The 26,109-nt window shown below is 53.3% G+C and overlaps 1 protein-coding gene across 1 annotated transcript in view; it reads right to left on the bottom strand.

Annotated features, from left to right (window-relative positions):
• Nucleotides 1-26,109, bottom strand: part of LOC146830018 (uncharacterized) — a 302,498-nt gene extending 276,389 nt beyond the window's left edge. The window contains exons 1-2 of the mRNA XM_085603684.1: nucleotides 25,699-26,109; nucleotides 25,148-25,377 (exon numbers count right to left, since the gene is read on the bottom strand). Coding sequence (XP_085459810.1) covers nucleotides 25,148-25,377; nucleotides 25,699-26,109 — 641 coding nt within the window. The remainder of the gene's footprint in view (nucleotides 1-25,147; nucleotides 25,378-25,698) is intronic.

Genomic DNA, 26,109 nt, shown 5'->3' with positions numbered 1-26,109 from the left:
GGGCTAGGTGTCCCCTCCATCTGATCTATTAGCCCTAGTCCACTGCCCCCACATTGGCCCCCTACAGGCAGGTCAATAACCTGCGCTAAGTGGGTGGCTTCATCTGGTGGTAAAGGAGGGATGGTATTACTTTTACGCAACTCGTATGACTCGGGGGCGTAACCTAGACTTAGGAACCCGGTGGCCACCCCAGGACAGGTATCAGTTCAATATCCAGGCAACCTCCCATGATATCCAGGCCAGGCTACTGGTTGGTAGAATGGGGGGGAGAAAGGGTTCTCAAGGTAAGAAAAATTGTTACTCCAGCCCCCACTTAAATGAGTACCATTATAGTTTGCTACAGGCCTTGGGTAGAAATAGGTTAAATCTACCACACCGATGCCAGCTCCCCCAGTACCATGCTTCTGGTTGCACATCGTTTGGGCGACCCTACTGTCTTTGAAATTTACCACCACACAGTCTCCATCTAGGTGCTTATGTCCATAACCTACCCACCCTACCCTTCTCACTCCTAGGATAGGTAGAGGTCTGTTAATCTTTAACCAGTGCAGGGTTTTGTTTTTTAGTGCCCGATGGGATTCATAGTGATCATCCTTCAGACAGGGTACGTTTGTGAGTATGACGACATACGGGTGGCACTCTGGGGGCAAATTCACAGGTGGAATTTTTAGGGCCGCTTTGGGGGGCGGTGCTTCTAGCTGGGACGCTTTTGGGAGATTAATACTATTTCTACTCGGATGGGCTTGTTCAGCGCCATTGCCATTCGCAGTTCCCTTCGGTTTTACAGGACCTTTCCTACCGGGTAACTCAGCCCGAGTAGGCTTCTTGACCGGGGCAGTACGAGGCTTGGGTACATTCAGTTGTGCTAAGACAACTGGAGCAGCCAGCCCTGCTTGACTAGCACTACCTAAAGGAGCCGCAACATGGACAGCAGGGGCATTTGCCACTGCCATCACATTTGCAGTACGTGCCGTATTAGAAGCAGTAGGAGTGGCCTGTGGGGATGCGGGAATCACCCGAGTACCAGTTTCCCCTCCCTGTCCGTCCTCCCTGATTCTGGAATGCAATTTAATGAGGGATTTTAGAGAAAAAAAATTGTCCAGAGTTGCCTGCTCAAACCTATCCAGCCTCTCTCCCAACCCTTTAACTCTCTCTACAACCGGGGACAGCAGTGATATCATTAGTTCCTCTATTTGTACAATTGTAAGAGGATCATTAGATGGAGCTACAAGGCAGTCTGATGTTAAACCTGCACATATTTTCTCCACTATATTGCCAGAATGCTCTTCCCCCTTACCCCTCCCGGGGTTTTTCGTGCCCAGCCCCTCGCCCGCACCCGCTTTAGTTCCACCTGCCCTGATACCCTGCTTCCTCGGTCTCTTATAGAGTTTTGGAAAGCTGCCTTTCCTCGGGCTAGCAATCCTTTTCCTTTTGGTATGAGCTGAGCTCTTAGAGGCCGACGGAGGCAAGTCAGGTGGCTCAGAGATACTGTTTCGAGTAATAAGAGTAATGGGGCAGGGTGTAGGGACAATAAACTCGCAGGGCCGCAGGTCGGAACTGATACCATCAGTAGGAGTAGATATGGATATGGCAGCCAGGCTCTCCAGCCTATCTACACTAGCCCTCAGAGATGCAGCCCGTGAATGCTCTAGTGGGGGGGGAGATAGTTAACAGGGGGCCGGAGTTACATACAGGCGAGGGAACAAGCGCCAAGGAGCCCAGTGAGGACCTTTTGGGCGGAGGGTGTTCATGGGAAAGGCGCCGCTCTGTCATTTCAATTTCCTTCTCTATGACAGTAGCTACCCGTGTTCTAAACTGGTCCATAGTGCCTATGATACGACTGGTTCCCCCCCCCTCTCAGGCTCCTTCCTGAACGGGTAAACATTAACACGAGCTACACTAGAGGCCAGATGTTAACAATAATAATATGCCCCTCTGTACCTACAAAAGCAAACAATGATGTCAGGGGGGAGGCCCAGCCCAGCCTTGGCCAGCCCCGGACGGCCACAGGCGGTCCCGCCCTTGTCCCGGGCTTCTCCCGGGACGCTCCCACGCGCTCCCGCGCAGCGGGTGACTGGTACTGCTAAACACACGCGGAGGGCGTGGCAAGCAGGGAGAGCGGGCCAGGTGTAGCAGGTTGGCCAGGCAGGGACTCCTGGGAAACTGAGTCCCTGCAACTCCGCTCGCAGCCCTGCTACTGTTCTTCAGCAAGCCCCAACAGACCTCCAGATGACAGCACAAAGTCCGGGACCCCCACTTGCAGGTTTCCTCAACAAAGCGGGACCCACGCAGCGGGTCCGGCGAGGTGTAGCGTGGCGTGCAGAGCTGCAGAAGGGTCCAGGAGAAACAACCACCAGGCGAGGTCAGTTCACAGAGGTTCCCGCCGGACAGAGGTAAAGAGGAGCTTAAATCCCACTGAGTGCGCGGGGGCGTGGCAAGCAGGGAGAGCGGGCCAGGTGTAGCAGGCTGGCCAGGCAGGGACTCCTGGGAAACGGAGTCCCTGCAACTCCGCTCGCAGCCCTGCTACTGTCCTTCAGCAAGCCCCAACAGACCTCCAGATGACAGCACAAAGTCCGGGACCCCCACTTGCAGGTTTCCTCAACGAAGCGGGACCCGCGCAGCGGGTCCGGCGAGGTGTAGCGTGGCGTGCAGAGCTGCAGAAGGGTCCAGGAGAAACAACCACCAGGCGAGGTCAGTTCACAGAGGTTCCCGCCGGGCAGAGGTAAAGAGGAGCTTAAATCCCACTGAGTGTGTGGGGGGCGTGGCAAGCAGAGAGAGCGGGCCAGGTGTAGCAGGTTGGCCAGGCAGGGACTCCTGGGAAACGGAGTCCCTGCAACTCCGCTCGCAGCCCTGCTTATGTCCTTCAGCAAGCCCCAACAGACCTCCAGATGACAGCACAAAGTCCGGGACCCCCACTTGCAGGTTTCCTCAACGAAGCGGGACCCGCGCAGCGGGTCCGGCGAGGTGTAGCGTGGCGTGCAGAGCTGCTGAAGGGTCCAGGAGAAACAACCACCAGGCGAGGTCAGTTCACAGAGGTGGTTGTGAGTGGGGGCATGTAGACGTTGAAGAGGGTGGGGCTCACCGATGAGACCTAGGGCACTCCACAGCTGATCTCTGTGGGTTCTGAGAGAAACGGTGGTAGTCTGACTCACTGTGTTTGACTGGTGAGGAAGGAGCGGTTCCAGTCCAGGACATTATCGCAGATGCCGCTGTCATGGAGTCTTGTGCTTAGGGTGCAGTGGGACAAGGTGTCAAAGACGGCCAAGAGGACTAGGAGGATGAGGGCTGCTGTTTTGCCGAGATTGAGGAGGGAGTGGATGTCCTCGGTGGCGGCGAGGAGGGTGTCTTGGTCCTGTAGTTGTTTCAGAAGCCGGATTGAGAGATGTCCAGGACGTGGTTGGCTTCGATGAACGTAGAGAGTTGGGCATTGATGATGATGACCATCTCAATGACCTTGGCTGGGAAGGGGAGCAGGGAGATGGGTGTGAAGTTCTTGAGGTCTGTCAGATCAGCAGAGGGCTTCTTCAGCAGGGGATTGATCTTGGTGCGTTTCCAGTCAGAGAAGGTGGTGGTCTCTATGGAGCAATTGATGGTGCGGCGTAGTTTTGGGGCAATGGAGGAGGTGGCTCTGTGGGAGGTGTGGTGTGGGTAGGGGTTTGCGGGGGCTCCAGTGTGGATGCTCTTTATGGTCTTGAGCATGTCATCCATGGTGAGCGGAGTCTAGTTGAGCAGAATCTGTTGGGGGCAGCGTCGTTGGGTGTGGCGGTGGACGGCATGGTGGGAGGGTTTTGGGTGTCAAAGCTGTTGTAGATCTGCTTTATTATGTGGTGGAAAAAGGTGCAGAGTTTTTTGCAGAAATTTGGGAGGGTGGAACATCTGTGGTCTCACTGTTGTGTTTGGCAAACTCCTTGACGATGGCATAGAGGTCTTTGCTGTTGTGTGCATTGGTATGGATTCTGTCTTGGAGAGCCGTTTTCTTTGTAGTTTTGAGGCGGAGTTGGTGTGCAGTGATGGTGGCTTTGAAGGCTGCATGAGGTCCCGAGGTTTGGTTGTTCCTCCATCTTTTCTCAAGCCGTCTACAGGTGTGTCTGGATTCTTGAAGGGCGGTAGTAAACCAGCTGACTTTATTGGAGCATTGATTGCCAGGGGCTTTCTTAAGGGGCACCTGATTGTCGGAACAGTTGAAGATCCATTGGTGGAGGTTGGGTGCTGAGCTGTTGGCATCTGTGGATGTCGGCGGTGGGAGTGTGCTGAGGGAGGTGGTGAGATGTTCTTTGGTCACCTTGTCCAACTTCTGCGGGGGAGGTGGTGGGCTAGGTCGTGTACAGTGGGTTTGGTGAAAGTGAGATGGACGCAGTGGTGATTGGTCCAGAGCAGTTCGGAGGTGTGGCTGAAGGTGATATTTTTACTGGCGGAGAAAATGGAGTTTAGCATGAGTCCTGCTGCATGGGTTGGAGAGGCAACTAGCTGCTTGAGTCCTACGCTGGTGAGGTTCTTCAGAAGGGATGCAGTGTTCTGGTCATTGGGGTTTTCCAGTTGAAAATTGAGGTTGCCGAGTAGGATGTAGTTGGTGGATGCGAGAGCCTGGGGTACAATGAAGCCGATGATGGTGTCGGTGAAGGGTGAGAGGGGGCCAGGAGGTCTCTAGACAAGAGTGCCACAGAAGGTGAAGCTGGGGTTGGTCTGGACTTGGAAGTGGAGGCGTTCCATTCTTGTCGTTGGGTCGACTGAGTGGGTGGTCAGTCGGAGGGTATTTTTGTTGACAATGGCGATGCCTCCTCCTGGTTGTTTGGTGCGGTCCTTGCAGGTGATCATGTATCCAACTGGAATGGCAGCGGCGATGTCCGGAGCTGAGCTGGGGTTTATCCAGGTTTCCGTGAGGAAGGCGATGTCGGGAGAGACGGGGTCAAGGAGATCCCAGATTACTGCGGTGTGTTTGTGGAGAGAGTGAGTGTTGAGGAGGATGCAGTTGAGACAGTCAGATATGCTGTGGTTTGACAGAGCAGTGGGAGGAGCAGGAGTGCAGAGGGTGAGAGTGCAGCAGCATGAGAGGGGCCATGGGTGTCTTTCGGCATCGCAAGGTGGCAGGCGGTGTTGTGTCTGGGGTTGAGAATGTGGGGGGTGGAGGCGTCGTAGTGATGGCGTGTCTGTGGCCCTGGGCGCAGTCCAGGTGCAGACGGGTGTAGACAGGCTTGCCTTTAGCGGTGCAGCCGCGTAGCAGCTGCTCTTAAGTAGTGTGTGAGGGTGTGGAAAGCTGGGAGGCGGGAAATGTGGGGAGCGAGAAAGTGGCACTGGAGAGGGGTGGGTCATGTGGATCATGCAAAAGGGGCAAAAAGGAGGGGAAAAAGCCCAAAAGCAGCAAAGTGGCAAAAAGGTGCAAAAGGAAAAAAAAGTGTATTGTACAGAGAGAAACATGTCTACATTCATCGCAAGGAGCAGAAACACATCACCAGAAGTCCTACAATCTACTGTATAGTACTGATACACATCTGCACTCACAGCAAGGAGCAGAAAAATGTGTCACCAGCAATTTTACCATAAGATGTACTTTCTACTGTGCACCGGTGGTGAACTGTCTCTTTGAGTTTCACTCTAAATCTTTCTTTCTATGATTCACTTTGTTTTACACTTTCAGTCTCTGTCCATCTCAGTCTTCAATTTAAACTTTTTGTCTGTCTCACTCTAATCCTGGCTGTTTCTTTCTATACGTTTTCTCTCTTGTTCTCTTGATATGCCTGTCATTTTATTTCTCATTCTGATGGTCTATCTCATTATCTATTCTCTCTTCCTTACAGTGTCTCTGCCCCACTAACGCTTCTTCTCCTTCTCTTTGACATATTCCACAGTGTCCCTGTTCCTCTCATTAACAATCTCTGCTGTACCTGCAACACCATCACAAACTGACCCATCGGGGCTTTTGAGAAGCCCTTGGTAGATCGGCTGCTCAGCCACTCTAAGGCACATGGCTACTGTTTCTTCTAAGTCTCTTTCAAACCTGGGCAGCAGTGGCCTGTCATGGTGTAGTGGGCTGGTTTATAGCTACTGACGTATGTTGCCTTGCAAATTTCAAAATCTTTTCTGACTCAGTCATCCTGAGTGAGAGGATTCATTGTAAGTGCATGTATGCCCAGGGGTCTCTTGGCCTTAGGACAGAAAGAAGTGCAGAATAAGCTGTTGTAAAAGAGGATCCAGCTAACAGATTTATTGTGATTTGCGTGCCTAGAAGATGGTTAATAGGGTAGATGTGGGTTCCCTTGGTTGCTAAGCTGAAGACTAAATGTTTCCTAGCTGTGGGGTGATCATTGAAAGAGCCTCCCTGCCGAGGTAGGGACACTTGAAGCAAAGGACAATAGCAGGATCATGAGTCTTGGCAAAAAACACATGTGGCTAAAATACACTTGCTGGGCCAAGGAGAGCCATATCCTAAACTTGCCTCAGCTTTGAAATCATCAGCAGGGGAACCTAGATGGCACATGTTGCTTCTGTGGAGCACCCTGGGTAGAATCCCTGCTCCCGCCCCTGGAGCCCGAAAATACCAGGGATTAAGAGGGGACCCCTATATGGCACATGCTGCTTCCATAGAGTGCTCTGGGTACAATTCCTGCTACCGCCCCTGGAGCCCAAAGGTACCAAGGACTACGAGGGGGAGCCCTAGATGGCACATGCTGAGTCCACACAGTGCTCTGGGAAGAATTCCTACTCCCACCACTGGAGCCCGTAGATTCCAGGGACTAAAAGGGGGAGCCCTAGATGGCACATGCTGCTTCCATAGAGTGTTCTGGGTAGACACCCTGCTCCTGCCACTGGTGCCCATAGATACCAGGGACTAAGAGGGAGAGCTCTAGATGGCACATGCTTCTTCCATAGAGCGTTCTGGGTAGAATCCCTGCTCCAGCCACTGCTGCCCGTAGATACCAGGGACTACGAGGGGGAGCCCTAGATGGCACACGCTGCTCACATGGAGTGTTCTGGGTAGAATCCCTGCTCCCGCCCATGTTGGCCGTAGATTCCAGGGACTATGAGGGGGAGCCCTAGATGGCACATGCTGCTCACATGGAGTGTTCTGGGTAGAATCCCTGCTCCTGCCACTGGTGCCCGTAGATACCAGGGACTAAGAGGGGGATACCTAGATGGCACATTCTGCTCACATGGTGTGTTCTGGGTAGAATCCCTGTTCCTGCCACTGGTGCCTGTAGATACAAGGGACTAAGAGGGGAGACCTAGATGGCACATGGTGTTCACATGGAGTGTTCTGGGTGGAATCCCGGCTCCTGCCTCTGGTGCCCGTACATTCCAGGGACTAAGAGGGGGAGCCCTAGATGGCACATGCTGCTTCCATACAGTATGTAGAATCCCTGCTCCTCGAACCCGTAGATACCAGGGACTAAGAGGAGGACCCAGAGATGGCACATACTTCCGATGGAGTGCTCTGGGTAGAATCCCTGCTCCCGCCCCTGGAGCACAGAGTTACCAAGGACTAAGAGGGGGCGCCCTAGATGGCACAGGCTGCTTCCATAGAGTGCTCTGGGTACAATCTCTGCTCCCGCCCCTGGAGCCCACAGGTACCAAGGACTACGAGGGGGAGCCCTAGATGGCACATGCTGCTTTCACACAGTGCTCTGGGTAGAATTCCTACTCCCGCCACTGGAGCCCATAGATTCCAGAGACTAAAAGGGGGAGCCCTAGATGGCACATGCTGCTTCCATAGAGTGTTCTGGGTAGAATACCTGCTCCTGCCACTGGTGCCCGTAGATACCAGGGACTAAGAGGGGGAGCCCTAGATGGCACATGCTGCTCACATGGAGTGTTCTGGGTAGAATCCCTGCTCCTGCCACTGGTGCCCGTAGATACCAGGGACTAAGAGGGGATGCCCTAGATGGCACCTTCTGCACACATGGAGTGTTCTGGGTAGAATCCCTGCTCCTGCCACTGGTGACCGTAGATTCCAGGGACTAAGAGGGGGAGCCCTAGATGGCACATGCTGCTTCCATACAGTATGTAGAATCCCTGCTCCTGCTCCTCGAACCCGTAGATACCAGGGACTAAGAGGAGGACCCAGAGATGGCACATACTTCCAATGGAGTGCCCTGGGTAGAATCCCTGCTCCCGCCCCTGGAGTCCAGCGGTACCAAGGACTACGAGGGGGAACCCTAGATGGCACATGCTGCTTCCATAGAGTATTCTGGGTAGAATCCCTGCTCCTGCCCCTGGAGCCCAGAGGTACCAAGGACTACGAGGGGGAGCCCTAGATGGCACATGCTACTTCCATACAGCATGTAGAATCCCTGCTCCTGCTCCTCGAACCAAAAGATACCAGGGACTAAGAGGAGGACCCAGAGATGGCACATACTTCCAATGGAGTGCTCTGGGTAGAATCCCTGCTCCCGCCCCTGGAGCACAGAGTTACCAAGGACTACGAGGGGGAGCCCTAGATGGCACATGCTGCTTTCACACAGTGCTCTGGGTAGAATTCCTACTCCCGCCACTGGAGCCCATAGATTCCAGAGACTAAAGGGGGGCGCCCTAGATGGTACATGCTGCTTCCATAGAGTGTTCTGGGTAGAATACCTGCTCCTGCCAGTGGTGCCCGTAGATACCAGGGACTAAGAGGGGGAGCCCTAGATGGCACATGCTGCTCACATGGAGTGTTCTGGGTAGAATCCCTGCTCCTGCCACTGGTGCCCGTAGATACCAGGGACTAAGAGGGGAAGCCCTAGATGGCACCTTCTGCTCACATGGAGTGTTCTGGGTAGAATCCCTGCTCCTGCCACTGGTGACCGTAGATTCCAGGGACTAAGAGGGGGAGACCTAGATGGCACATGCTGCTCACATGGAGTGTTCTGGTTAGAATCCCTGCTCCTGCCACTGGTGCCCGTAGATACCAGGGACTAAGAGGGGGAGCCCTAGATGGCACATTCTGCTAACATGGAGTGCTCTGGGTAGAATCCCTGCTCCTGCCGCTAGTGCCAGTAGATACCAGGGACTAAGAGGGGGAGCCATAGATGGCAAATTCTGCTCACATGGAGTGCTCTGGGTAGACTCCCTGCTCCTGCCACTGGTGCCTGTAGATACCAGGGATTAAGAGGAGGAGCCCTAGATGGCACATGCTGCTTCCACACAGTGCTCTGGGTAGAATCCCTGCTGCTGCCACTGGTGCCCGTAGATACCAGGTACTAAGAGGGGAGCCCAATATGGCACACTCTGCTCACATGGAGTGCTCTGGGTAGAATCCCTGCTCCTGCCACTGGTGCCCGTAGATACCAGGGACTAAGAGGGGGATCCCAAGATGGCACATTCTGCTCACATGGAGTGTTCTGGGTTGAATCCTTGCTCCCGCCCCTGGAGCCCAGAGGTACCAAGGACTACGAGGGGGAGCCCTAGAGGGCACATGCTGCTTCCAAACAGTATGCAGAATCCCTGCTCCTGCTCCTCGAACTCGTAGATACCAGGGACTAAGAGGAGGACCCAGAGATGGCACATATTTCCAATGGAGTGCCCTGGGTGGAATCCCTGCTCCCGCCCATGGAGCCCGTAGATTCCAGGGACTAAGAGGGGGAGCCCTAGATGCCACATTCTGCTCACATGGAGTGTTCTGGGTAGAATCCCTGCTCCTACCACTGGTGCCTGTAGATACCAGGGACTAAGAGGGGGAGCTCTAGATGGCACATTCGGCTCACATGGAGTGTTCTGGGTATAATCCCTGCTCCTGCCACTGGTGCCCGTAGATACCAGGGACTAAGAGGGGAGCCCTAGATGGCACATGCTGCTCATATGGAGTGTTCTGGGTAGAATCCCTTCTCCTGCCACTGGTGCCCGTAGATACCAGGGACTAAGAGGGGAGCCCTAGATGGCACATGCTGCTCACATGGTGTGTTCTGGGTAGAATCCCTGCTCTTTTTTATTTTTTATTTTAGCGATTTCTAAAGCGCCTGGTGACCCAAGGGCATCCCCGCGCTATGTAACTTGAAATCCTAGTGAGGGGGAGAGAGAGGGGAAGGCGACCGAAGGGTGTTATTTAGGAAACAGATGGGTCTTTAGTTTTTTGCGAAAAGCAAGGTAGTTGGATTCTAGTCTAAGGGCGCGAGGGAGTGCGTTCCAGCCCTTAGCCGCTTGAACGGAGAATTGTCGACCTCCTGTGCGGGTTCTTTTGAATCTGGGGGTGCTGACTAAATTCTCATTTTGAGATCGTAGGGATCTGGTTGCTGTATAAGGTGTGATCATTTTACTAAGGATCGCTGGACCAGATCCGTTGTAAAGCTTGTGTGTAGTACACATTGCTTTAAAGTGCACCCTTTGGCGCACGGGGAGCCAGTGCAGGGCTTTGAGGGCTGGCTTGGCGGACATTCTAGAGGGAGTGTTAGTAATCATGCGTGCTGCCGCGTTCTGTGTCCGCTGGAGTTTCGTGATAGTAGACTCGGGGGCTCCCAAGTAGACCAGGTTGCTGTAGTCCAGGCGGGACAGCACTAGTCCCTGGATAAGGAGCTTCCTGGACATAGGTGGGAGTAAGGGCAGGATTTTACGGGTCGTGCGCATAAGCCCGAAGCATGTGCCCGAGGTTTTGGTTGCTTGGGTTTTCATCGTGAGCTGTGGCTCAAGCCACACCCCGAGTGTCTTGATTTCGCGTTTTGGGGGGGGAATTTCTCCGAACACATCGGGCCATAGTGTAGGAGGGATAGTTGTCCATTGCTTGCCAAGTAGCATTACTTCTGTCTTTGTCCCATTCAATTTTAGTGATGAGTCATTCATCCAGTTGTGGATACCTATGAGGCAGTTAGTCAAATTTTCAGGATGGTCGATCAACTGGGACAAGGAGACGACTAGTTGGGTGTCGTCAGCGTAACTCACCATTTTTATATTAAATGGTGTTACCACGTCCTCGAAGGGGGCCATATAGACATTAAAAAGCGTCGGGCTCAGGGAAGAGCCCTGGGGGACGCCGCTGGTGAGTGGGAGGGTGGATGAGTGATGGTTATCGTCCCACACTTGAAAAGTGCGTCCTGTAAGAAAGGATTCGATCCATTTGATTGCTGTCCCGGTAAGTCCTGCATTCGCCAGTCTATGCAGAAGGACACGGTGGTTGACCGTGTCAAAGGCTGCACTTAGATCCAGGAGGATCACTGCCACTGATCCTCCTGAATCCAGTAAGCCCCTTGCCTCTTCAATGACTGCGAGGAGTGCGGTGTCCGTTCCATGGCCCGGGCGAAATCCGGTTTGGGATTGTCGGAGCAGGTTATTAGTTTCAAGGAACTGGGATAGTTGGAAATTTACCAGTTTCTCAGTGACTTTGCTAATGCCAGGGAGTAGGGATATTGGTCTGTAGTTGGACAGGTCCGATGGATCTAGCTGAGGTTTTTTTAAGAGTGCTTTGACCACAGCACTCTTCCAGCTGTCGGGAACAGTTCCGTGGGCGAACGAGCAATTGATGAGATCCGTGATGATAGGTACAATTACTGAGGCTACGGTCTTGAGGAACCTGATAGGGGCTGGGTCCAAGGGTGATCCACTTTTCATTTTTGTTAGGGTTCGCTCAACCTCTAGGGGGATGACAGGTCGGAATGTCTGTAGCGTGGGGGCGACAGATGCTTTCAGTCTGTTCGAGGGGAGTACGGCTTTCCGTGAGGCTGGGGGAGCTGGGGAGTGGGAGGGAGGCCAGGATGCGGGTGATTTTATCGTTGAAGAAGTTCGCTAGCTCATTACTTCTGTCAACTTTGGGGGTGTTGGAGGGGGAGGTGGTGGGGACCTTGATCAGCTCTTTGACGATTAAAAAGGATTCTCGGGCTGAATTAGATGCTTCTTGTATTCGCGTATCATAGTATGAAGCTTTAGCTGATTTAATGGCCTCTTTATAGAGTTTGACCGAATACTGGTAGGCTTCTTTGTTGGTATGTTGCCAATTTTTTCTCCAGAGTCGTTCGGCTTTTTTGCAGTTTTTACGAAGTATTCTTAGATCTGCGGAATACCATGGTGCTGAGCCATGTTTGCCGTTTTTGTCTTCCCTGTTTCTGAGTAGGAGTACTAGGTCTAGGGAGGCGGTAATCCAGTCCCTGAATCTTCTGTCTGCCGTAGTTGGATCTCCAGCGTGAGCAGGGATGTTTTTTTCAAGGATCTTAGCCCATTCATCCGTGGGGAGTCTGGACCAGGTCCTGTCCTTACTGAAGGTGGGGGGTATTCGGTTTTTCCTGAAGGTTCCAGGTAATTGGAAGGGGACAAGAAAATGGTCTGTCCAAGGGAGGGGAAGGGCCTCCTTCGCTAGCATCAAGGGCGAGCTGGTAAACACAGGGTCTAATAGGTGGCCCTTGGTGTGGGTGACTCCGGAGTTTAATAGGCGGATGTCAAAAGCCGCTAGGTCTTGAATCAGATCATTGGCTACCGAGTCGGCCGGATCTTCTAGGTGGATGTTCAGGTCCCCAACTATCATATAGTTTGATAGGGAGTGGGCCTGAGTTGTGACTAGGTCTAGAAGAGAGCAGGTGAAGGGGCCTGGGAGGCCAGGGGGGCGGTAAACAAGGAGTCCGGTTAGAGAAATGGTTGGGTTGAGTGTAACGGTAAAATGCAGACTTTCTGCGTCGGTAATCTGTGCGTCGTGGGTTTTGCAGTGGAGGTGTTCTCGATGGATGATAGCTACACCGCCTCCTCTACCTAGAGGGCGGGGTAGGGATTGGATACAGTAGCCCTGTGGTGTTGCTAGTACCATGTCTGATTGCGAGTGAGGGCCGAGCCACGTTTCCGTGAGGAAGAGTATATCAATTTCATGATCTTCTATGATGTCGGTAATCTGTATCGCATGTTTTGGAAGTGACCGACAGTTTAGAGAGGCAAGGTTAAGGATGGCGGGTTTGGTAGGTTTAGTGGGGAGCGTAAGCTGGACTGGCTTGCATAAGGAGCAGCAAGTGAAAGGTCCCTTGAGATCATGGGTGTAATCACAGGAGGGTGGGGGGGGTCTGAGGCTTAGTAGTTCTCTGCGAGAGTACCTTATGTTAGGGTAAGATGAATCGGGCAAGAGTTCTGGCCCTAGGCCCGGTCGTGCGCGGACGGGCGCAGACGGGCTTGGCTTTGGCGCGGCTTCGGCGCGCAAACGGCGCTCCCGCTGCGCTCGTCCGCTGCGCTGGTATGGCCGGCCCATATGTAGTCTGTGTGGGTGGGTGTGGCCTCGCAGTGGGCGTGGCTACCGCCTTGGGCGTTCCCTGAGTCAGCGCTGATCGCTGTGTCAGGTGTGGTCGGGGAGGGCTGTGAGCGCGTTTCGGGTCGGCGCTTCCAAGCAGGTGAGCTCTAAGATATATTTTTTAAAATAAACACAAGTGAACAGTGCAGTTTTAAAAAATCAGTGGGAACACAGTCCTCCGGCTTCCGCCTCAGAGGATACACAAGTCAGAACTCCAGTCCACTTGTGATTCGCGTATTTTATAGTCTCTGTGGGTGGGCGTGGCCTCGCGGTGGGCGTGGCTACCGCCTTGGGCGTTCCCTGAGTCAGCGCTGATCGCTGTGTCAGGTGTGGTCGGGGAGGGCTGTGAGAGCGCGTTTCGGGTCGGCGCTTCCAAGCAGGTGAGCTCTAAGATATATTTTTTAAAATAAACACAAGTGAACAGTGCAGTTTTAAAAAATCAGTGGGAACACAGTCCTCCGGCTTCCGCCTCAGAGGATACACAAGTCAGAACTCCAGTCCGCTTGTGATTCGCGTATTTTATAGTCTCTGTGGGTGGGCGTGGCCTCGCGGTGGGCGTGGCTACCGCCTTGGGCGTTCCCTGAGTCAGCGCTGATCGCTGTGTCAGGTGTGGTCGGGGAGGGCTGTGAGAGCGCGTTTCGGGTCGGTGCTTCCAAGCAGGTGAGCTCGAAGATATATTTTTTAAAATAAACACAAGTGAACAGTGCAGTTTTAAAATATCAGTGGGAACACAGTCCTCCGGCTTCCGCCTCAGAGGATACACAAGTCAGAACTCCAGTCCGCTTGTGATTCGCGTATTTTATAGTCTCTGTGGGTGGGCGTGGCCTCGCGGTGGGCGTGGCTACCGCCTTGGGCGTTCCCTGAGTCAGCGCTGATCGCTGTGTCAGGTGTGGTCAGGGAGGGCTGTGAGAGCGCGTTTCGGGTCGGCGCTTCCAAGCAGGTGAGCTCTAAGATATATTTTTTAAAATAAACACAAGTGAACAGTGCAGTTTTAAAAAATCAGTGGGAACACAGTCCTCCGGCTTCCGCCTCAGAGGATACACAAGTCAGAACTCCAGTCCGCTTGTGATTCACGTATTTTATAGTCTCTGTGGGTGGGCGTGATCTCGCGGTGGGCGTGGCTACCGCCTTGGGCGTTCCCTGAGTCAGCGCTGATCGCTGTGTCAGGTGTGGTCGGGGAGGGCTGTGAGAGCGCGTTTCGGGTCGGCGCTTCCAAGCAGGTGAGCTCTAAGATATATTTTTTAAAATAAACACAAGTGAACAGTGCAGTTTTAAAAAATCAGTGGGAACACAGTCCTCCGGCTTCCGCCTCAGAGGATACACAAGTCAGAACTCCAGTCCGCTTGTGATTCGCGTATTTTATAGTCTCTGTGGGTGGGCGTGGCCTCGCGGTGGGCGTGGCTACCGCCTTGGGCGTTCCCTGAGTCAGCGCTGATCGCTGTGTCAGGTGTGGTCGGGGAGGGCTGTGAGAGCGCGTTTCGGGTCGGCGCTTCCAAGCAGGTGAGCTCTAAGATATATTTTTTAAAATAAACACAAGTGAACAGTGCAGTTTTAAAAAATCAGTGGGAACACAGTCCTCCGGCTTCCGCCTCAGAGGATACACAAGTCAGAACTTGTCACTGGTACCCGTAGATACCAGATACTAAGAGGGGAGCCATAAATGGAACATGCTGCTCACATGGAGTGTTCTGGGTAGAATCCCTGCTCCTGCCACTGGTGCCCGTAGATACCAGGGACTAAGAGGGGGAGCCCTAGATGGCACATGCTGCTCACATGGAGTGTTCTGGGTAGAATCCCTGCTCCTGCCACTGGTGCCCGTAGATACCAGGGACTAAGAGGGGAGCCCTAGATGGCACATTCTGCTCACATGGAGTGTTCTAGGTAGAATCTCTGCTCCCGCCCCTGGAGCCCAGAGGTACCAAGGACTAAGAGGGGGAGCCCTAGATGGCACATGCTGCTTCCATGGAGTGCTCTGTGTAGAATCTCTGCTCCAAACCCTGGAGCCCACAGATACCAGGGAATAAGAGGGGTGGGGGGCTAGAAGGCACATGCTGCTTCCATAGAGTATGTAGAATCCCTGCTCCTGTTTCCCGAACCTGTAGATGCCAGGGACTAAGAGGAGGACCCAGAGATGGCACATACTTCCAATGGAATGCCCTGGGTAGAATCCCTGCTCCCGCCCATGGAGCCCGTAGATTCCAGGGACTAAGAGGTTGAGCCCTAGATGGCACATTCTGCTCACATGGACTGTTCTGGGTAGAATCACTGCTCCTGTCACTTGTGCCCATAGATACCAGGGACTAAGAGGGGGAGCTCTAGATGGCACATTCTGCTCACATGGAGTGTTCTGGGTAGAATCCCTGCTCCTACCACTGGTGCCCGTAGATACCAGGGACTAAGAGGGCGAGCCCTAGATGGCACATTCTGCTCACATAAAGTGTTCTGGGTAGAATCCCTGCTCCTGCCACTGGTGTCCATAGATACCAGGGACTAAGAGGGGGAGCCCTAGATGGCACATGCTGCTCACATGGAGTGTTCTGGGTAGAATCCCTGCTCCTGCCACTGATGCCCGTAGATACCAGGAGCTAAGAGGGGGAGACCTAGATGGCACATTCTGCTCACATGGAATGTTCTGGGTAGAATCCCTGCTCCTGCCCCTGGAGCCCAGAGGTACCAAGGACTACGAGGGGGAGCCCTAGATGGCACATGCTGCTTCCATACAGTATGTAGAATCCCTGCTCCTGCTCCCCGAACCCGCAGATACCAGGGACTAAGAGGAGGACCCAGAGATGGCACATACTTCCAATGGAGTGCCCTGGGTAGAATCCCTGCTCCCGCCCATGGAGCCCGTAGATTCCAGGGTCTAAGAGGGGGAGCCCTAGATGGCACATTCTGCTCACATGGAGTGTTCTGGGTGGAATCCCTGCTCCTGCCACTGGAGCCAGTAGATTCCAGGGACTAAAAGGGGAAGCCCTAGATGGCACATGCTGCTCACATGGAGTGTTCTGGGTAGAATCCCTGCTCCCGCCCCTGAAGCCCAGAGGTACCAAGAACTAAGAGGGGGAGACCTAGATGGCACATGCTGCTTCCATGGAGTGCTCTGTGTAGAATCTCAGCTCCAAACCCTGGAGCCCACAGATACCAGGGAGTAAGAGGGGTGGGGGGCTAGAAGGCACATGCTGGTTCCATAGAGTATGTAGAATCCCTGCTCCTGCCACTGGTGCCCGTAGATACCAGGGACTAAGAGGGGAGCCCTAGATGGCACATTCTGCTCACATGGAGTGTTCTAGGTAGAATCTCTGCTCCCGCCCCTGGAGCCCAGAGGTACCAAGGACTATGAGGGGGAGCCCTAGATGGCACATGCTGCTTCCATGGAGTGCTCTATGTAGAATCTCTGCTCCAAACCCTGGAGCCCACAGATACCAGGGAATAAGAGGGGTGGGGGGATAGAAGGCACATGCTGCTTCCATAGAGTATGTAGAATCCCTGCTCCTGTTTCCCGAACCTGTAGATGCCAGGGACTAAGAGGAGGACCCAGAGATGGCACATACTTCCAATGGAATGCCCTGGGTAGAATCCCTGCTCCCGCCCATGGAGCCCGTAGATTCCAGGGACTAAGAGGTTGAGCCCTAGATGGCACATTCTGCTCACATGGACTGTTCTGGGTAGAATCACTGCTCCTGCCACTTGTGCCCATAGATACCAGGGACTAAGAGGGGGAGCTCTAGATGGCACATTCTGCTCACATGGAGTGTTCTGGGTAGAATCCCTGCTCCTACCACTGGTGCCCGTAGATACCAGGGACTAAGAGGGCGAGCCCTAGATGGCACATTATGCTCACATAAAGTGTTCTGGGTAGAATCCCTGCTCCTGCCACTGGTGCCCATAGATACCAGGGACTAAGAGGGGGAGCCCTAGATGGCACATGCTGCTCACATGGAGTGTTCTGGGTAGAATCCCTGCTCCTGCCACTGATGCCCGTAGATACCAGGGGCTAAGAGGGGGAGACCTAGTGGCACATTCTGCTCACATGGAGTGTTCTGGGTAGAATCCCTGCTCCTGCCCCTGGAGCCCAGAGGTACCAAGGACTACGAGGGGGAGCCCTAGATGGCACATGCTGCTTCCATACAGTATGTAGAATCCCTGCTCCTGCTCCCCGAACCCGCAGATACCAGGGACTAAGAGGAGGACCCAGAGATGGCACATACTTCCAATGGAGTGCCCTGGGTAGAATCCCTGCTCCCGCCCCTGAAGCCCAGAGGTGCCAAGAACTAAGAGGGGGAGACCTAGATGGCACATGCTGCTTCCATGGAGTGCTCTGTGTAGAATCTCAGCTCCAAACCCTGGAGCCCACAGATACCAGGGAGTAAGAGGGGTGGGGGGCTAGAAGGCACATGCTGGTTCCATAGAGTATGTAGAATCCCTGCTCCTGCCACTGGTGCCCGTAGATACCAGGGACTAAGAGGGGGAGCCCTAGATGGCACATTCTGCTCACATGGAGAGCTCTGGGTAGAATCCCTGCTCCTGCCACTGGTGCCCGTAGATACCAGGGACTAAGAGGTGGAGTCCTAGATGGCACATGCTGCTCACATGGAGTGCTCTGGGTAGAATCCCTGCTCCTGCCTCTGGTGCCCGTAGATACCAGGGAATAAGAGGGGGAGCCCTAGATGGCACATTCTGCTCATATGGAGTGTTCTTGATAGAATCCCTGCTCCTGCCTCTGGTGCCCGTGGATACCAGGGACTAAGAGGGGGAGCCCTAGATGGCACCTTCTGCTCACATGGAGTGTTCTGGGTAGAATCCCTACTCCTGCCACTGGTGCCCGAAGATACCAGGGACTAAGAGGGGAGCCCAAATGGCACATTCTGCTCACATGGAGTGTTCTGGGTAGAATCCCTGCTTATGCCACTGGTGCCCATAGATACCAGGGACGAAGAGGGGGAGCCCTAGATGGCACATTCTGCTCACATGAAGTGTTCTGGGTAGAATCCCTGCTCCTGCCACTGGGGGCTGTAGATACCAGGGACTAAGAGGGGGAGCCCTAGATGGCACATTCCGCTCACATGGAGTGTTCTTGGTAGAATCCCTGCTCCTGGCACTGGTGCCCGTAGATACCAGGGACTAAGAGGGGGAGCTCTAGATGGCACATTCTGCTCACATGGAGTGTTCTGGGGAGAATCCCTGCTCCTGCCACTGGTGCCCGTAGATACCAGGGACTAAGAGGGGGAGCACTAGATGGCACATGCTGCTCACATGGAGTGTTCTGGGTAGAATCCCTGCTCCTGCCACTGGGGGCCGTAGATACCAGGGACTAAGAGGGGGAGCCCTAGATGGCACATTCCGCTCACATGGAGTGTTCTTGGTAGAATCCCTGCTCCTGCCACTGGTGCCCGTAGATACTAGGGACTAAGAGGGGGAGCTCTAGATGGCACATTCTGCTCACATGGAGTGTTCTGGGTAGAATCCCTGCTCCTGCCACTGGTGCCCGTAGATACCAGGGACTAAGAGGGGGAGCCCTAGATGGCACATGCTGCTCATATGGAGTGTTCTGGGTAGAATCCCTGCTCCTGCCACTGGTGCCTGTAGATACCAGGGACTAAGAGGGTAGCCCTTGATGGCACATGCTGTTCACATGGAGCGTTCTGGGTAGAATCCCTGCTCCTGCCACTGGTGCCCGTAGATTCCAGGGACTAAGAGGGGGAGCCCTAGATGGCACATGCTGCTCACATGGAGTGTTTTGGGTAGAATCCCTGCTCCTGCCACTGGAGCCCGTAGATACCAGGGACTAAGAGGGGGAGCCCTAGATAGCACATTCTGCTAACATGGAGTGCTCTGGGTAGAATCCCTGCTCCTGCCACTGGTGCCCGTAGATTCCAGGGACTAAGAGGGGGAGCCCTAGATGGCACATGCTGCTCACATGGAGAGTTTTGGGTAGAATCCCTGCTCCTGCCACTGGTGCCCGTAGATACCAGGGACTAAGAGGGGGAGCCCCAGATAGCACATTCTGCTAACATGGAGTGCTCTGGGTACAATCCCTGCTCCTGCCACTGGTGCCCGTAGATACCAGGGACTAAGAGGGGGAGCCATAGATGGCAAATTCTGCTCACATGGAGTGCTATGGGTAGAATCCGTGCTCCTGCCACTGGTGCCTGTAGATACCAGGGACTAAGAGGGCGAGCCCTAGATGGCACATGCTGCTTCCACACAGTGCTCTGGGTAGAATCCCTGCTGCTGCCACTGGTGCCCGTAGATACCAGGTACTAAGAGGGGAGCCCAAGATGGCACACTCTGCTCACATGGAGTGCTCTGGGTAGAATCCCTGCTCCTGCCACTGGTGCCCGTATATACCAGGGACTAAGAGGGGCATCCCTAGATGGCACATTCTTCTCACATGGAGTGTTCTGGGTAGAATCCCTGCTCCCGCCCCTGGAGCCCAGAGGTACCAAGGACTACGAGGGGGGGCCCTAGATGGCACATGCTGCTTCCAAACAGTATGTAGAATCCCTGCTCCTGCTCCTCGAACCTGTAGATACCAGGGACTAAGAGGAGGACCCAGAGATGGCACATATTTCCAATGGAGTGCCCTGGGTAGAATCCCTGCTCCCGCCCATGGAGCCCGTAGATTCCAGGGACTAAGAGGGGGAGCTCTAGATGGCACATTCTGCTCACATGGAGTGTTCTGGGTAGAATCCCTGCTCCTACCACTGGTGCCGGTAGATACCAGGGACTAAGAAGGCTAGCCCTAGATGGCACATTCTGCTCACATGGAGTGTTCTGGGTAGAATCCCTGCTCCTGCCCCTGGAGCCCAGAGGTACCAAGTTTTACGAGGGGGAGCCCTAGATGGCACATTCTGCTCACATGAGGTGTTCTGGGTAGAATCCCTGCTCCTGCCACTGGGGGATGTAGATACCAGGGACTAAGAGGGGGAGCTCTAGATGGCACATTCTGCATCCATTTTAGAACTTGCACTTGGAACATGAATATGCATAGATCTCACTGCTGTGTTTTGGCGGCACATGCCACCAGGCCCTAAGTGATGGTAACTGCACATACAAGACGTTGTATCAGTGGTAATCCTGAGCCCAAAGTGGACAGAAAGCGTGTTTGCAAAACCTATCCCATAATTTAGCGCACAGGTATTGATGAGGTGTAAAAGCATCAATGGTTTAAGAGCCAGGGTCTTACCACGCAGGTCTAAGTTACCAAACGGTCTTATTTATTCCCACTCAGACTGGACACATCAAATTCTTTTACTTATGTGACGTCATGTCATGGTATAGAGAGCGTGCGTGATGCCACTGACATGGACATGCTGCCTGCTCAAGTTTGACCCCAGGTCTTCACGATTCAGCGTGTCACCTGCCAGGTAGGGGAGTGAGAGTTATTTTACAAACCCTTATGGGTTCCTCGGCAGTATGTTTACCTAGTCGAACCTCCTAGAAGGTAGATTGGTGATAAAAGACCCGTTCTCATGCTAATGCCAGGCCAGACCCCTCATATTTCTAGCAGTTAGAGGTGGCTCATCCATATTGTGGTTGTGGTCCACGTGCGCTTTAATCTATATTATCTTGTTGTGTGTGTTACAGCGGTTAGTGATGTATGGACTGGTAGCAGAGGACTTTACCATTTTGGGTACATGCCTGGGAGGATTAGCACAGGCACTGCCCTGACTGGCAGGTCTATGGGCTTGAAACTTTTTAAACAACGTATACAGCCATTTCAAACCCAATGGCGCCGTGGTGGTCTAAAGTATTGCTATAATTACTTACCGGTAATCCCCATTACTCTTAGTCCTACTCGTCCTCGCCCCAGTCATCACTAATGAGGTATTCCACTTGACAGGAAACGCTTTTAGGCTCCACCCACCCTCCTGAAGGGGCTATAAGTACACAGCCAACAGAAAGCACATCCTGACATGCCAAGCAACAAAGGCCTGAACAGGGAGGGCGGGTGGGAAGTATGACTGGGCCGAGGACGAGTAGGACTAAGAGTAATGGGGATTACCGGTAAGTAATCACAGCATTACCTCTACGTCCCTTGTCCTCGACACAGTCATAACTAATGAAGCATACCAAAGCAACCCCACAAGCAGGCCTTTGGCGAACCACACAGAAAACAGAGACCAAACACAAAAAATGGAGTGCAGCAAGTGAAAAACTTTAATAAACAAACAGAATCAGGGGGGGGGGAAACAACCCCCACAGCACGCAACACACCACAACGAAAATTGGTCCGGTCAGATGTTGCAGGGATTCTGCTCATGCACAGAACTATGCGCAGGAAACCAGGACCTCAGTGAATTGCGGTGTACCAAAAACTCACCTCAGTACCCAGAACCCCTATCAGACTAGCATCAATGCCTCATTCGCTCTTCATATCATCTCGAAGCTACCAATGATTAGACAACCCAGAACATGCGACTTAGAGTACTCTCAGGAATGGTGGGAATCAGAAATACCTGTTCGTTATTATTCTCATATCAGTCCACAACAAGAGTATTCAGAGACACAGTAAAGTGTAAAATGTTTATTTTATAAACTACGTGTCCTATAATGCAGTACTTTGGCTAACATAAGCAGACAAATTATTAAAAATAAAACCATCTGCATTGTTACAATACCTTAGAAAATGAAGGGAGAAATCATATTACAAATGATAGTGGAATACAACCACCCTCCCTTCGTGAGCTAGTGAGCTAGTATTATTATACTGATAGAAGGTGTCTAGGTTTGAATGGGGAACCCCACACCGTAAAGATCAGCTTAGGTGGATCACATCACAGGATCAGCTTTGCTCTGTGCCTGGAAAACTTCTTCTCCAGAATGTGTGTCTAATGCATGCAAACTGCAATATTAAAGGCGCTCCGCTTTCAGGTATTTGCAGCTGTGTGCGTGTTATGGCTAGAGCGTGGGCCGATCAACCTGAATTCAAAAGCATACATTGTTTGTTGGCCCTGACTGTTTCTGCACATAATGTTCAGACCAAGGTCGCGGTGCACGTCTAGGGATGTGAACAACAGACCGTTCTCATATGAAGAAAAGGCAAGCAAGCAGTTTTCATATTATAATATCTATCTGCAGTGTCGTGTGCAAAAGCAGCAAAAGTGGCAAGATGGCGTTTCTAAATTCTAAGACGCTTATGCTAACATAGCAATGTGTGCATCTAAAACTCCATCTCCACTACACAGACAGAGCACAATTCAGACGATAGTGCCGTACAAACGTAGAATCAGATGCCCAAGTCCCAGCCCGACAGATCTCATCAATGGAAACCCCATGAAAAGCAGCCCAGGAAGCAGAAACACCCCTAGTGGAACGGGCCTGAACCCCAGAAGGGCAAGGCAAACCAGAGCCCTGATAAGCCAGAGAAATGACAGCCTTGATCCAGTGACCCAGAGTAAGACGAGAGGCGAACTTACCCCGACCAGCCAGACCAAAGGTCACAAAGAGAGAGTCCGAAGAGCGAAACCCCGCAGAGCGGGCAACATAAACGGACAACGCATGTCTCACATCCAGGGAGTGAAGCAACAACTCAGCAGGCGAGGAAGGAGGACAGAAATAAGGAAGAATCAACTCCTGAGAGCAATGAAAACGAGATCGAATATTCAGAACAAACCCAGGATCCAAAGAAAGGGCCACCGCGTCATCCAAGAAACGCAAAAAGGGAGGAGAACAACGCAAGGCAGTGAGCTCACCCAACCGCCGAGCAGAAGTAACAGCAACCAAAAAAGCCACCTTAAAAGAGAGGAATTAAGGGTCCACAGTCTCCAAGGGCTCAAAAGGAGAGGACTGCAGAGCACCCAGGACCAAAGAAAGATCCCAAGGAGGAACCGGAGAACGAGTAGAAGGAGAGGACAGAGAGAAACTCCGGAACAACCGGGAAACCAACAACCCATTTGAAGACGGGAGCGAAGCCGGATCCCAGAAAGCCCGAACAGCAGCCCACTGCCCCTTCAGAGTAGACAAGGCATACTTCTTCTGAAACCCATCCAAGAAAAACTGAAGGATAGAAGCGATAGGACAAGAGACAGGAGAGAGACCAAGCCTCGAATGCTTAGAGTAGGAGGACAAAGTGGAACTCCTAGGGGACACTTGCAGCACAGTGATGAGGTGATCAGGCAAACCCCGGACTCCAAGAGACAACCGTTCAACCTCCAGACCGCCAGGGTGAGAGGGACCATGAGGGAGGGAGAGAGAGACCTCAGGGGAAATGGGTAGTGGGGAAGAATCCAAGGTGGGCCCACCGCCAGGCTCAACAACAATGGGAACCTGGACCTCCGCAGCCAGTGAGGCAAGACCGCCACCGTCCGGGCACCCACCCGCTGGACCTTCAGCAAGAAGGCAGGAATGAGGGAGAAGGGGTGGAAGGCGTACAGCAACCAAGGGGACCACTGAAGAGACAATGCCTCCACCCCCCAAGCACCCAACTCCGGAGTCCGAGAACAAAAGAGGGGGAGTTGGGCATTGGCCCGGGAGGCAAACAAGTCCAGCTGGGGAGTCGCGAACCTCCGACAGATCAACCGGAAAATCCTGGGGGAGAGACACAGGGTCAAAGAAGATGGAAACCTGCGACTCAAGGCATCTGCCACCACATTGTCCACACCCCGGATATGCTGAGCAGAGATGGCCAGAAGATGACACTCCGCCCAACCCGCAATCGCACAAGCCACCAAATTCAATGAATGACTGCGAGTACTGCCCTGGTGATTGATGTATGCCACAGTCACGGAGTTGTCGGACCTCACCAGGACATTGCACCCCAGCAGACGAGCCTGGAAGAAACGAAGAGCACGGTCCACTGCAGACAGCTCCCTCCAATCGGATGATCAACGGGACTCTACCCGGAGCCAACGAGCCAGGACAGACCACTGACCCAGAGTAGCCCCCCACCCGGACGCACTGGCATCCGTGGTCAACACCAATGGAGGCGGCAGGCAAATCCACATCCCCTTGGAGAGATTGGGGGAATCCAGCCACCACCGGAGAGCAGACACCACTTCCAGAGACACCGGCACAGAGAGAGCATAGTCCTGAACCGGAAATGGCACCCAACGCTGAAGATGCCACAGCAGAGGCTGAAGGTGAACCCTGGCCCAGGGCACCGTGAACACAGTAGCAGCCATATGACCCTGAACCTCGAGCCACTGAAGGAGGGGAGCCGCAGCCTGGGACAACAACCTCCGCAACAGGCACTGAAGATGCTGAATCCGGGAATCCGGCAAAAACACCTTGCCCAGGACTGAATCGAAGACGGCCCCTATCAAAGTCCGCCGAGTTGTAGGAAGGAGCTGGCATTTTGGAAAGTTCACAAGAAACCCATGCTGTTCTAGCGTAAGGATGGTCAAGGACAGGTGCTGAGACAGGACCGCTGGGGAAGGAGCCTGGAGCAGCCAATCGTCTAGGTAGGGGAACACCGACACTCCCCGGAGGTGAAGATAGGCCACCAAGGGAGCAACCACCTTGGTGAACACTCGGGGAGTGGACCGGAGACCAAACGGAAGGACATAGAACTGCCAATGATGACCCTCCAGGCAGAAGCGCAGGAACATCTGATCCTCCAGAGCCACAGGCACATGAAGATAAGCGTCCTGGAGATCCAGAGTAGCAAACACCCAGCCGGCCTGAATCAAAGGAACCACCCGCTGCAAGGTCTCCATCTTGAAAGGGATCATCCGTACAAACAAGTTCAGACTCCGGAGATTGATGACAATCCGAAACCCTCCTGTGACCTTCGGAACCAGAAAAACAATCGAATAGGTCTCCAGACCCCACTCCAACCGGGGAACAGGCACAATCGCCTTCTTCAAGAAAAGAGCGCGAACACCGTCAACCAAGGACTGACGACGGGACTGGCACAAGGGAGTCGGAGTCCGCACCATGCCCGAGGGAGGAGGAAGGGACTGAAACTCGATCCGATACCCCCGTTCCAGGACATCCAGCACCCTCTGATCGGAGGTTGTCAGACGCCAAGCGGGAAGGAACAACCTATCCTCAAGAGCGTCACCAAAGAGATGTGGGCCAGTAAAGGGCAAACGCAAAGCCATGGACATCTGAGCGGCATCTGTATTCCAACCCTTCAGTAACAGATTCCGACGAGCAGCGATAGAGGAACCACAGGACAAGGCAGAAGCACGCACAGAATCGAAGGCAATGTCCGAGAGGAATTCAGCCTGACGCTCCATGGATTCCAGCAAGTCCGGGCAACAGCCGGCCTCCTGCATCGTGGAAAACAAAGTCTTAAAGTCAGTCAACAGAGATTGAGCGACATAAGCCCCATAGACACTAGAACGGATGGCAAGGTGAGAACCAGCATAAGACTTCCGCAACGCAGAGTCAATCTTCTTATCCACACCATCACGAAGAATGTTATCATCCACCATCAAAGGACGACCAACCAAACTCGCGGCAATGGAATACACATGTACAGACTCAGGAAAGGACTCCTCCATGTCCTGCAAAGGATAAAGCTTCGACATGAAGCGCGGCAACATAATGTGATCCGGGTCCTTCCACTCATTCAAGAGGACATCCATCACAAAGGGATGAATAGGAAGAGAAGAAGCAACAGGCTTCCGAAATTGCGGCAAAACAGCATCAGAGGAAGTAATGACCACAGCATCATCAGGAAAATCCATGTTCTCACGCACATGAGAAAGCAAGTCAGGCAACAATTCTTTGGAAACATATTTGCCCTTCAGATCCACTGCCCCCAAGGAAGCGTCACCAGAAGAAATGTCCGAATAGAGGGCAACGCCCCCACCAGAACGACTCCCAGTAGACTTCTTGGAGGACTTGAGATCAGACAAAGTCTCCAAAATCAGGCGCGTCAATCTGCCGTCATCCAATTTGGCGCGCTTACCCGCAGGGGCAGAATCCCCACTGTCCACAAGGGAAGAGGAAGAGGAAACAGGAGACACATGCCTCTGCTTTCTGTGATGCTTCCCCAT

Source organism: Triturus cristatus, chromosome 5_1 (assembly GCF_964204655.1).
Source record: "Triturus cristatus chromosome 5_1, aTriCri1.1, whole genome shotgun sequence".
Taxonomy (NCBI): domain Eukaryota; kingdom Metazoa; phylum Chordata; class Amphibia; order Caudata; family Salamandridae; genus Triturus; species Triturus cristatus.
Note: the sequence above shows the minus strand (reverse complement) of the source record. Positions and strands in the feature narration are given on the sequence as shown.